This window comes from Coffea eugenioides, chromosome 4 (assembly GCF_003713205.1).
Source record: "Coffea eugenioides isolate CCC68of chromosome 4, Ceug_1.0, whole genome shotgun sequence".
In the NCBI taxonomy this organism is placed as follows: Eukaryota; Viridiplantae; Streptophyta; class Magnoliopsida; order Gentianales; family Rubiaceae; genus Coffea; species Coffea eugenioides.
Window position 1 is genome coordinate 42,875,423 of NC_040038.1, and position 12,337 is coordinate 42,887,759.

The 12,337-nt window shown below is 33.4% G+C and overlaps 1 protein-coding gene across 1 annotated transcript; it reads left to right on the top strand.

Annotated features, from left to right (window-relative positions):
- The first annotated feature begins 18 nt into the window (after positions 1–18).
- On the top strand, positions 19–8,741 carry LOC113769427 (4-hydroxybenzoate geranyltransferase 2-like). The gene is made up of 7 exons (XM_027313873.1): positions 19–567; positions 4,633–4,754; positions 5,595–5,664; positions 6,654–6,803; positions 6,931–7,066; positions 7,739–7,835; positions 8,672–8,741. Exons 1-7 carry the CDS (start codon positions 19–21, stop codon positions 8,739–8,741), a joined length of 1,194 nt encoding a protein of 397 aa, XP_027169674.1.
- The last annotated feature ends 3,596 nt before the right edge of the window (positions 8,742–12,337 follow it).

Sequence of the window (12,337 nt, forward strand, 5' to 3'; positions counted from 1 at the left end):
ACTCCAAGCGGGAAGAAAATGGCCCAAGCATCCAAGCTTATGGCTTCCTCTCACAGTGGTGTTCATTTCATCTCCGGCTTGAACCATCAACGTCGCCCCTCCTTAGCTGATCTCCCCAAATCCTCCCTGAAACCAGTCAAATCAAACTCCAAAATCAGCCCTTACACAGTACTGGAAAACAGCTCAGCCACCTTCCGCCGTTGTTCGGTTGTTAAACATATAAAATTCCTTGGCAGAGGCTGCTCCAACTTACCTATCCGAGACCCGCATTTTTCAGCCTCAGCGAAGTCATTAGAGCGAGGCGAAGGAGGACAACCCGTTCCTTCTTCTTGGATTGAAGCAATTTTTCCTGAACAAGCTCGGCCTTACGCCTACCTAGTCCGCTTGGACAAGCCAGCTGGGACGTTTTTATTTGCATGGCCATGTATGTGGTCGCTTGCATTCACGGCGAATGCCGGCACGCTTCCTGATCTGAAGATGTTAGCATTCTTTTTCTTGGTCTCTTTCATGTCAAGAAATATTGCATGCAACATCAACGATTACTTTGATAAGGATTTCGATTCGCAGGTGATGATTTCTTTTCATTTGATTACTTGACTCTATTTTATTTGTTTGTACTTTGTTTTGTTCTTTTTTTTTTTTTTGGGTTGGGATATGTGTAAAGTTGACGTTGTCAAACGAATCAAGGGCCATAAGGCATCTTTTTTTTTAGCATAAGTAGAAGGGTTCTAAGTTCTAACTGAGGATCTCTCATTTTCGCAAAGCACAATTCATGTTTCAAATCTACGCACTTCAGCTCGTCTAGATCTAAATCGTTCAATTGAAAATTTCTTTCAAGCTTTTCTTTTTTTTTTTATTCAATTCAAAATTGATAGCCTAAATATGGGTTACCTTGAACGTTTTTAATCATGTGCCTTACACGACACTTCAATTAGATGGGGAGTTATGACTGGGATCTGTAAAAGATAAGGGAATTTTCATTAATTAATAAAGATAACAGTTCATTTATTTATTATTAATTTTTCTTAATGTAATATTTGGGGTAATAAGTTGGGTAAGAAAAAAGGATAATTTCAAAAATCTCCCCTAAGGTTTCTGACGATTTTACTGAGCTCCCTTGAGATTTTTAATATTACACTTATATTCTTTGATGATAGACAATGACTATAATAACCTTCATAATTTTTTAAAAGATAAGCCATTGATAAAAAAAGGGAAATGATAACAAAAAAAAGGGAAATGAAAAAAAAAATAATTCTTCTTGACCAAGCCATATATTGTGGCCAAACCGTTTCAACTATGATCATTAAATTGTAACCTTCTATTACTCAGATATGCTAATCAAGGTAGATGTCTCCTTCTTTATCGTCAACCTGCCATCACCATCTCCACCACCCTTCTTAAAGTGTCTCTTGAATTCCCAATCTCCTAAATGCTAATCCTAAACTTGTAACTCTTTTCTATTTTGCTACCCTATTCATTACAACATTGGTAATTCTATCCATGAATTGAAATAGAATGAAAATCTAAAAGTTTCAAACAAAAAACCCATTAAAAGTGGAAATCTAAAATTTTCACATAGAAAACCCATGAAAAGCCTTTATCTCTCTAATCCTATTGTCATGCTATTGTTGTTGTTGATGATCAAAGCAATCATCACTGCCAACAACCCAATTGTTCATGTCATTGAGTATAAAAAAACTACTGGATTACGGGAAAGTATAATTTGATAGACTGTACTAAAATTACTACCCCAAACTTGCACTTTGTGGATGTTTTACTTGGTTTCTCTTAATAGACATCAAACTTGTTCTCAACAAAATCGTGTCAATTTAGAGGAAAAAATGTGGGCTAATTTAGGATAACCAACCCAAATGTTGAGAGTAGAGGTTAGAAGAATTTTGGTGACTGAGAACTTGGCTGTTTGAGTGGGAAAAAGGTAAGGATTGTGAGTTTTATTACTAACGGTTTGGTTGGCAATATATGAAAGAAACCTATAGAGAGATAAAGATTATGAAGGTAAGAATTACGACGGTGGATTTTGGCATCCAAAACAAAGAGTTTGTTTAGAAGAAGAAAATGTGATAAGAGTTTGAAAACTTAGGTGGATGTAGAAAACCATGTGGCTGAAAAACATCAAGACATTGGCTAAGCAATAAAACTCAAAATTTTGGTAGTATACAAGTGTATTCTTGACTTTTAAAAATTTTGAATGATTATTCATATTAAAGAAATTTAGATGAGGGCAATTTTGGGCATTCATATACTTTTTTGGTCTTACATCATCAAGGTGAAATCCAAACCTATGTTCTAGGGGAGGTATGTGTAATTTTCAGGTTTCTGAAAGTATTCCTAAGAAAAAATATTAAACCTAGTCCACCATGGTGGATGCAAGTGGTATACATTTTTCACTAGAATTAAATATCCTTGTCTTCTGACTACATCAATCTCGAAGTGCAGGGGCAACTAATGCTAGGGTTGGACAAAATTATCCGCTAACTCGAAAACCAATCATATCCGATCTGATCCGATCCGATCCAAAAATTAGAATACCCGATTTGTATTATTTGATCGAATCAAAAGAAGGTCGGGTACCTGTTAAAATGCGAAGCAAGTTAGAATCACATAATTAAAAATCCGAGGGTACCCGATACCCCCGCATATAAATATATATTTTTTATTTAATTTTTATATATAATACTACAAAATAATAATTTAGAGATAAATAAGTAATTTCATTGAACAAATTGTATTATAAATATGAGAAACTATAGTTTATTATAGAAAAGATTTTAATTAATGTGGAACATATATTTCAAATTTTTATTGATTTTGAATTCTTTTAATTTTTTTCTTTATATTGTATTCTCTTCACATGCTTGTTTCTTGGTGGGAGACTTTTTTTGAGACAAAAATCTTTATTAAATCTTAAATAAATGTACAAAATATAAAATTAAATTAGTATAAATCACTTTTTAAAAAAATTAAATGATAAGTGGAGCGGAACGGGTACCCATTGACCCGACCCTATCTCAGCGGATACCTTATAATCGAGTACTCACTGATATGTGGGGCCGGTAAGAATCAGAAAATAATTAACCCGCAAGATATGAGTCGGATCAGCCAAATGGTGGATGAGTACTCGACCTGCGCCCACCCCTAGCTAATGCACCATCGAGGAATTAAACTTAGACAAATTCAGAACTTAAGTCAGCACTTGGCACTATTTGGTTAATATATATATATTTTTTTTTTGGTTAATAGATTAGTCAATAAAGTTAGAAGCACAAAAGAAAAAGGAGTAATGGCTGTTTATCCTTAACTTTATTGTAAAGGATATTTAATTTCAATATTTTCCCTTTGGTCATTGCCCAAGGGAGACCCCTTGCCTAGGCATGCCAATGACCCACTAAATTTATCACTGCTTGTACCAAAATTCAGACTTTGATGGTTTCGGACCAAAAAAAAAAATTCAGAATCGGACCCTCATGGATTTAGATACTTAATGAGTACATATGAGTATTTCTTAATATGCAATTAAAAGTTAAATTTAATAACTATAAAGACAAACGTAACAAAAATACAGTCCAATTACCATTGCCAAACAACACAATCACCATCCAAGATTGTTGAGTGCAATAATTATAATCCACACCTTCACAATCTAAATTCACACCCTTCTAATCGAGTTGACCAAAAAGTCCATAGCATTTATGGGACTTGGTAGATACTTTTTCAATAAAAAAAAAAAACTAACCTTTTCTTTGTGAAAATAGATGCTGCTAATTTGGATTTAAATTTTACATCATTATGAATGGTCTTAAAATTTCTGACATTTTTTTATTCACTTTGATGGCATTTATTTGTTTTCCTCTCTTATTTGGTGGAGAGAATGCTTTTATCTCTTTTTTATCATGCAAGAGGAGATGCGAGATTTTTCTTAATTGTGTTAATGAAATATTTTTACCTTTTTGGCACGTTGCATTTCAAAGTTGATTGAAGTATAATTTTAGAAAACACTAGAGGATCAATAATTAGGATGATGGTATCAAACAATTTCAATTAATTAAAATTTATAATTAATTTTTTAAACATATCTTGTTATATGAAAGACAAGTTTTTATATTGAAAATTTTTTTTAATCAAACTCCTATGGACTTTATTGTCATCTTAATGTTAGGGGTGCAGATTTAGACTGAAGAGATATGGATTTAGTCCCACCCTTATTATAAACTCAAAGCATGAACTATTGTCAAATAACTGTATTTGCTTTTAACTTTTTATTTATATTTAACATTTAAGTTTGCATGTGTTTAAACCTCCTCCAAAGTTTCTCATATATAGATATAGGTTTAAAAAAGGATATAGGTTTGATTAGGATTTTGATTTGGATATATATTTGAGCATGGATCACATAAAATAGACCAGATCCGAACTCATGATTCTCTCACAAGGTTTAGTGAAAAATTGTATCATGGCCAAGGTTTTATAGTGAAAACACTTTGTAAGCCTTTTAAATACCTTACATTTATTAACTTTGTCGCCCCCTCCCCAAAAGAAACATAGAGCTGAGTAAGGGGTGTAGTTATTTGTATTTTGTAATATGATAAAGACTAGTATTTGTTCCACCAGGTTGAGCGAACCAAAGGAAGGCCGCTTGCCTCTGGCGCAATAGCGGGATTTCAAGCACTTCTTTTCCTTGCCATTCAATTGCTACTCGGTTATGGTGTTCTTTTCGCAGTAAACAAACTAAGGTTTGTGCCACCTTTGCTTTGCTCTCCTATCCTAGTCACATTAATTTGTGGATGTGGATGTACAATCATAGATCACAAACATCCTCAATATATAATGTGAATTTACAGCCGAAGCTCTAAAGGTTCAATGAATTGAACTAAGATCAGGTGAGGCTCAAAAATAGTAGACTTTGAAAGTTTTTGATAGACACAGATAGCTCAAAAACTTCAAATAAAAAAGGGAATATGGAGGCTTTTAGGCATTCAAAGGAGTGCAAAATCACCTCATAACAATTGTTAACATGTTGAATGAGTCTCATTCAAATTTTAATTTCAGTACAATGAACTCGTAAACACAAAATTTGACTAATAAGCACTGCTTAATAACATTTCTCAATTGAACCATTCGTCAAGTTCATAGGATATTTGCAGGTATCAACTTATAAATGTGCAAATCGCCACCTTCAGCAATAACAGCTGTCTAATACTTATCGTGTTAGGTTAATTATATTTGCAACCACACCCTAATCAGGTTTGATATTTGGACTACTAAATAACCTCTCCATATATGAGAGGAATTCGACAAAGTTTTTCTCATATCTTTATCTTTTGTGTTTAGATGGGGAAAAAACATAAACTGGGCTGTGCTGTGAACCATAGCAAATGGAATGTGTCTGAACCTTATTGAGTTAATAATTATATCCTTTTCCAAATTTAGTATTTCATAAGTCAGAATTTTAGTGTACACGATGCTTCTCTAAGTATTTAAGTCATTTTTTTTTTCCTTCATTTATTTATTTTCAGTTTGGTGATGCATCTTCAAATTTTAGTTTTAAATTTGTCTCTTTTATTTATATGCAGCCGTCTATTATGGGTTTCATCTTTGCCGTGGATCTTTACTTACCCGCTCATGAAGAGAATAACATATTGGGTATTATATCTATAATCTATGGCTCCTACACTTTTGCTGCCTTGTAATCATGTACACTTTTATTATCTTAAGTTCTAGTTATATGTGATAGTTCACATATAATTTGTGTACATTATAGTATACTACTACTAAATTATACACATTAATTTGTATATAAAACACATATTTATATAAATAATTACCCTGGCCTAGAGCCTACTAAAATCCAAACTCAGTTCACAATTAAATTAAGTCTAATATTTAGGTCCAAACTTTGTTCATCCTAACAATACATAAAGCTCAATTCGGGTCAAACAGGCTGAACTTGAGTCAACCCCATGCCATTGACAATCCTAATTGCATGATGAATGAAAGACATATAGTAGCATAGATAGATGAAATAAAAATAAAATTATGAAAATTGAAAAGACTTAAAGTAGAAAATGAATGAGAAATATATTGACAATTGGCAAACCTAATATATATGTAATGTTCAAGAAAAATGAAAAGACTTCTATATATAAAGGATGGAAAGAACTTTCCGAGTGAAAAACTTTGTAAAAAAAAGAATTAGGTACAAAATGCAAGTTAATATATACATAAAAATTGAAAATAAAATAAAATATTTGCCCTATAAAAGAGAGGAAAATTTTTTATAGCTAAAAATAGAAAAAATATATAAATAATTAATAAAATAAAAAGGTTCTTAATTTTTATGGAAGCAAAAGAAGTTGAGGTTATTCGAAGGGTAGGATTGTCCAAACATTTTAACAGTCAAAATGGAATATTCTTCTCTGTGGAAAGCGCAAATTATTAGGATTTCGGGAGGCAAAGTGCAAGTAAGTCCAACCTTCATGGGAGCATTTTGTAATTAACTCTTTATCATATACTATTCCCATGACTTTCTAACCTCATCCCGATGAACTTTTGTCATACTTAGCCTTAATTCCAACATGCAAGTCTAAATTCATACTTAGCCTCATTGCCAACATGCAAATATTTTACTGCAGCCTCAAGCCTACCTGGGTCTGACGGTCAGTTGGGGCGCAGCATACTCATGGGCTGCTGTTAAAGGAAGTCTTGATCCTGCGATTGTCTTCCCACTCGTCCTTGCCTTCTTCTTTTGGACTCTGGAATTTGATACAATATATGCACATCAGGTAGAGGGATTCTTCTTCTAATTTGGTATTCTATCTATTTACGAACTATGAAAAGAAAAATTAACGTGGAACTTTTTTCTGCTTTCGCTAACCAAATAAGAGGGATTCTCCAACATGATTGCTGCAGGACAAAGAAGATGATGTGAAGGTGGGCATCAAGTCTACAGCTTTGCTATTTGGTGATTCAACAAAACTATGGATTTCTGGTTTTGCAGCGGCATCCATTGCTGGTCTTGCTCTAACGGGATTTAATGCTAATATTGGTATTTACTTCTACTTATTCTGGCTCCGTTTGGATTCCTTGTTTTTGGGTCTGTTTTTGAAAAACTGTTTTTCACATTCCAAATACTACAGTATATGTGTATTTCAAAAATAACTTCAAAAATACCATATCCAAACAATATATCAAAAACAACTCCAAATACATCTGTCTTTACCCGAGAATTCTTTAACATAACCGTTCTTCAAATTTATAACTATAATTAATATTTCAAGAAAACTCTCTATAAGCATAATTACCTAGATTAGCTCAATGACACCTGTTTCTTTTTTGTTTTGTTTGTTTTTTTTTTTTGGGAGATTCTGATTGATGGATCAATAAAGCGAAGCAATGGATGTAACTCTGACTTGTGTAGCGTAATAAAAAAAAAAGGGTACAACGTTTATGCACATGGTCTTAATTCTTGCCGTCGTTTGCCTAAACTACTTGTACAATACAAAAACTAGCCTCAAACATCTCTCCCTGTTTTCACAAGCTATTTTTGTCTCTGAGAATTCCACTATTTCCTGCATAATACATATTATAATTGCTAACCTTGATGTTAGATCACAGATGGTATCCCAAAGACAACATTAGATAGAATTACTCGAATTCTCCATTTTTCTTCATTCATATTTTTCTGTTCCATTTCCCTATTTAATTTCAAGTGTGGCAGGATGGCCATTCTATGGATTGTTGGCTGCTGCTTCTGGTCATCTTGCTTGGCAAATTTGGGATGTTGACTTATCAAATCCTGCTGATTGCTCCAGAAAGTGAGTATTTATGTCAAGAAAATAAAGTTCGAATTCTCTGCTTATTTGTTTTTTGCGTAATTATTGCCCTCAGCAAATTATACTGGGCTCATCCTCTTAGGCAAAGGAATATACATCTTCAACACATTATTCTCTCTTTCGGCTGCATAGAACATACCAACACAGTGTTTTTGTGTGATAAGCAGCAACGTTAATTTTACTAAGGTTCAAGGAGGATAAGGTTGTACTTTTGGAGGGGCAGGAAATTTAGTTGTATTAATTTCATTATCCTTAACCTATTCTTGGTAGTGCTCATGGATTAGGGCTTCAAGGTGAATCCAACAAGTTTCCTGCACAAGACATATGCTCAAATATCCGTTGGCATGGAACATTTTGTTTTAAAAACTGAAATTCCCCACCATTGTTCTAGCATTTTATAGCATCGTATATAGAACCATTGTTTGCATTTTTACAATTAATGTTTCAACTATGATGCTATTATCTAACCAATGCACTCGTTCATTCCATTAGACCAAGGCTTGTGTGTTTATTTAGGTATATCATTTGATTTCCCTATTATCATATGTTAATCATAGATCTTAGGATTGTTGAAATAAAAATAAACAAGGAAATAATTACAAAATCCTTTGAACAACTCTGATTCTTCATCTAAAGTACTTTTTGGTATAAATGTATTGCTTCCAACCAAATGGAACCTTAATCATTTCCAGAAACAAGGACTAGAGACACGCCACACTCCATCAAAAGTCTACACTTGCCACATATATGTGATAAATAAATAAAATGTATCTTTATAATATGTTAATTAAGTTTGTTATTCTCTTGGCACTCTACAGATTTGTATCAAATATATGGTTTGGTGCTATTGTCTTTGGTGCGATCTTATGTGGAAGACTCTTCTCATAGAGGTACGTACAACCATCAAATACATTATTGCATTTATTCTCTGCTTTTTTTTTGTTGTTGTTGTTGTTTTATTACAATAGCATTTTTTGGTGATCGATGAACAATAAAAAGATGGTTGAAAAATGTATTTAACAAATAAGGAGTTTTTTTTCCAAATAATAGTTTCCAAACGTGTTGAACTTTTTCTGAGTGTGTGTGTGTGTCTCTCTCTCTGTTTTTTTTTTTTTTTTGGTTTGAACTTCTTTTTCTGTTGGTTTTCCTTTTCACAAGGTTTGTTTTATCTAACTTTTTGCACGGCAAATTTGACAATGTCTAGCCCTTAAATTTCACTAATTTTTCCTATGCACTATTTGATTTTGCGGGCAAAGAAAATACAAATTTACCATAGCACAAGGGAGATTTACAAGGTTTAATCTTACTCTTGGGACTGCAGAAGTGACAATGGCTAGCTTTTTGAATTTCACTAATTTTTTTTGTGGCACCATTTGATTTTGCAGGCAAATAACAATTGAAACTAATTAATATCGGGAGAATTGGAAATGATTAATTGGTGCCCAGTAGTCCGAGGGAGAAGGCTGGTGAAACCTCAAACAATGCACCATAGCGTCTTTGTACCTAGAATAATTTATGGCATAATTGTTTGATATTTTTGTATATCAATTACTCTTAGCGGATTTTCTTAAGAGATTTGCTTTCCCATTATCTGATAATTTTCCGTTGACATTGTTTGCCATCAAATAAAGTCAAAGTGAGATTATCTTTTGATAGATGTTTACATTAATGTAACAAAACAAATTCACTTAAAATCCGGGGAGGGTTAGATTGGGTCACAAGGTAAGAGGGGTCATAAGTAAGAGGTTTTGAGTTTAAATCTTCTCACTTATCCAAAAAAACAAAAATATCACCTAAAATTCACCTAAGGGGTTGGGGTTGTACGATTTGATTTACATCACTATCCTAATAGCAGGTTAAACATGAACTAGAAATTACACATCTATAATCTAATGGTATGTTAAACGTGCATTTGAAATTATATCACTACCTTAATAGCAGGATAAACATGTACTAGAAATTATAGATCTACAATTTGGCAGATCTATAATTTGGCGGGTTAAATATCCACTAGCAATTACATCACTGTCCTAATGATAGATTAAACATGCACTCGAAATTACAGATGTACAATGTATTTGTTAACAACAAATTTATAGAAATTTCATAATTATCTTCTAATAGATAAATCACTACAGCTCCCTTCTATGTGTATGTTGCAATCGCTAGATATTGTCTGTAATTATTAACAAATTTGAAAAATATAAGAAATTTCATAATGGTCTTCTATAGATAAATCACTGAAACTCCCTCTCTGCATGTTGTAATTGCCAAATCTGCTAATCAACGGTTTTAAGTTCTAATAATGATGATGAAGTTTGATATGAGTGTTTCATGTGTTTCCCCAATCTTTGGACTAATCGTATGTTGCCTAATACATTTGTCCAATCTGATGCCACTGAATACCTAAATCACACTAAAAAAATAAAAAGGAAAAATCTTAGAAAGGTGAAAGTCTCAATCCCTTTTTTATTTTAATTTTATTTGGGTAAGAAAATACTCAATCCCTGGAATCATTATAACACGAAAACGTAGAACATAGAAAAGGTTGCTTTGAGATTTAGTGGGCGAGTTCCAAATGTAACAAGCATCCTCTTGGATTCCACTGAAATAGGATGCCTGAAGGCCCAGAAATGACACATTCACATTTGATTGACAAAACTAACAGAGCCCTTTGCACTTTAAGATAGCTCCATCTATTAGAGGTACTTGTGTCAAGGCAGACATACTATGTTTGTGCAAATAATTAAAATTATGATCATTTGTTAAAAAAAAATTTAAAAAATGGGTGTTCACTTTGAAATATTTCCATAAGAATCTTATTATAAATATATAAATTTTGGTGACGTTTTGTTTTGTATTTATTTATTTATATGGTAGTTACTAACACAATTTAAAAATTGCTACATGAAGTGCCCCAAATAATGGAAGGAAAATAAAAGCTTACTAAGCAACATTGATCCATTTCAAAACACATACCTCGCATTGATGAATCCTATCACTACAGTCTAAAATCAATTCAATCTGCATATGTCAACCCTTGTGACAATGTGACAATACTCAAGTTGACCCAAATCACTTCAGATTCTAGATTATCACCTTATTAGTGCCAAATCTAAAGGTCTCACTCAAAATTCTCTTCGACAATCATATGGCAACCTAGTTTACGGAACCAAAATAAAGTCAATCCACAACTCAGGCCGGTCAATTCCAGGTGTAGGTTATCCATATTTCAGAATCTAGATCAGTGTGAAATGTCTTTTTTCCCAAGATTTGTTAGGTACATGAGTAAAGGATTGTATCCCACATTGATCCGGGAGATAGAAAAAGAGCGGTTAATATGTAGGTAAGGATCTAAGACCTAATAGCTTAAGCTTTTGGGTCAGAGTTGTGTTCCTAACTTACATATTAGACTCTTTGGTGGACTCTTTCGAAGTGTTTCTCCCCGATCAAATTGGTATCAGAACTTCAGGTTGTGAGACTGGGTTACTCATGGGCAAGTGAATTCTTTTTGGAATTGAACCGATGAAACTTCTCTTCTTGGTAGTGGACCAAAGTGCTAAAGAGTTTGGCTCCTGTTGGACCAAGTGTGCCATGGGTTTGGCAGGGGGTCCAGTTGGTGGAAGATAGAGCCAAGAGTTGGCAGGGGTCCAGAATACAGTTTGGATGTTGAAGAAGAGTGGGTTCATGTTTGGGAGAAGAGGTGACATTGGTGATAAAGGTGGGCTTGCATTGAGTATTAAAGTGGGCTCGAAAAAAGGTTTGTAAATTTGGGTTTAATGTGGGGATTACTCATGAAGGAAAAGATTTGTTAGATTCATGAGTAAAGGGTTGTATTCTACATTGGTTCGAGAGATGGATAAAGAACGGTTAATATGTAAGTAAGGGACTAAGACCTAATAGCTTAAGTTTTTGAATCAGAATTGGGTTCCTGATTTATATATTAAGTTTTTTGGTAGACTCTCTCGAAATGTTTCTCCTTGGGAAATAAAAGATGGTATACAAGGGTTGGGTTTGAATTCAAATTGTATTCTTATATAGAGGTTTCCTCTCATAATAAAGAAGGGGTTTCTCTCTGTGGACGTAGGCTCAATAGTAGAGTCGAACCATGTTAAATATTGTGTGTCATTTATCTTTCATGCTTGTAGTTTGTTTACCATTAAATTGTTGTGCACTTGATATCTCAATAATTGTTTATTCCGCGCCTGGATCCTAACAAGTGGTATCATAGTTTGGTTGCGAGACTGGACTGCTCACAAACACTTAGATCCCAACAAACTGAATGGTTGGATCAAGAGATTTGTTGTTCATGGTTGGATCTTGGTTAACTATTGAAATTAAGTGGGTTGGTGGTTGTTACCAATTGAACAATTTAATGAGTGATATCCTTATTTTCAATGGGTTGACAAAAAAGTATTGATGGTAAAGGATGGGAACGCGAAAAGTATGAAGATATTTAATGGTGAATCTAGTCAGGTGATTCA

What these genes read in the sequence shown, in the direction of transcription:
- LOC113769427 (XM_027313873.1), top strand. Translation starts at nt 19, where the DNA reads ATGGCCCAAGCATCCAAGCTTATGGCTTCCTCTCACAGTGGTGTTCAT. An exon ending in ATAAGGATTTCGATTCGCAG is followed by an intron (nt 568 to 4,632) that starts GTGATGATTTCT and finishes TTGTTCCACCAG; the next exon opens with GTTGAGCGAACCAAAGGAAG. An exon ending in TGAAGAGAATAACATATTGG is followed by an intron (nt 5,665 to 6,653) that starts GTATTATATCTA and finishes ATTTTACTGCAG; the next exon opens with CCTCAAGCCTACCTGGGTCT.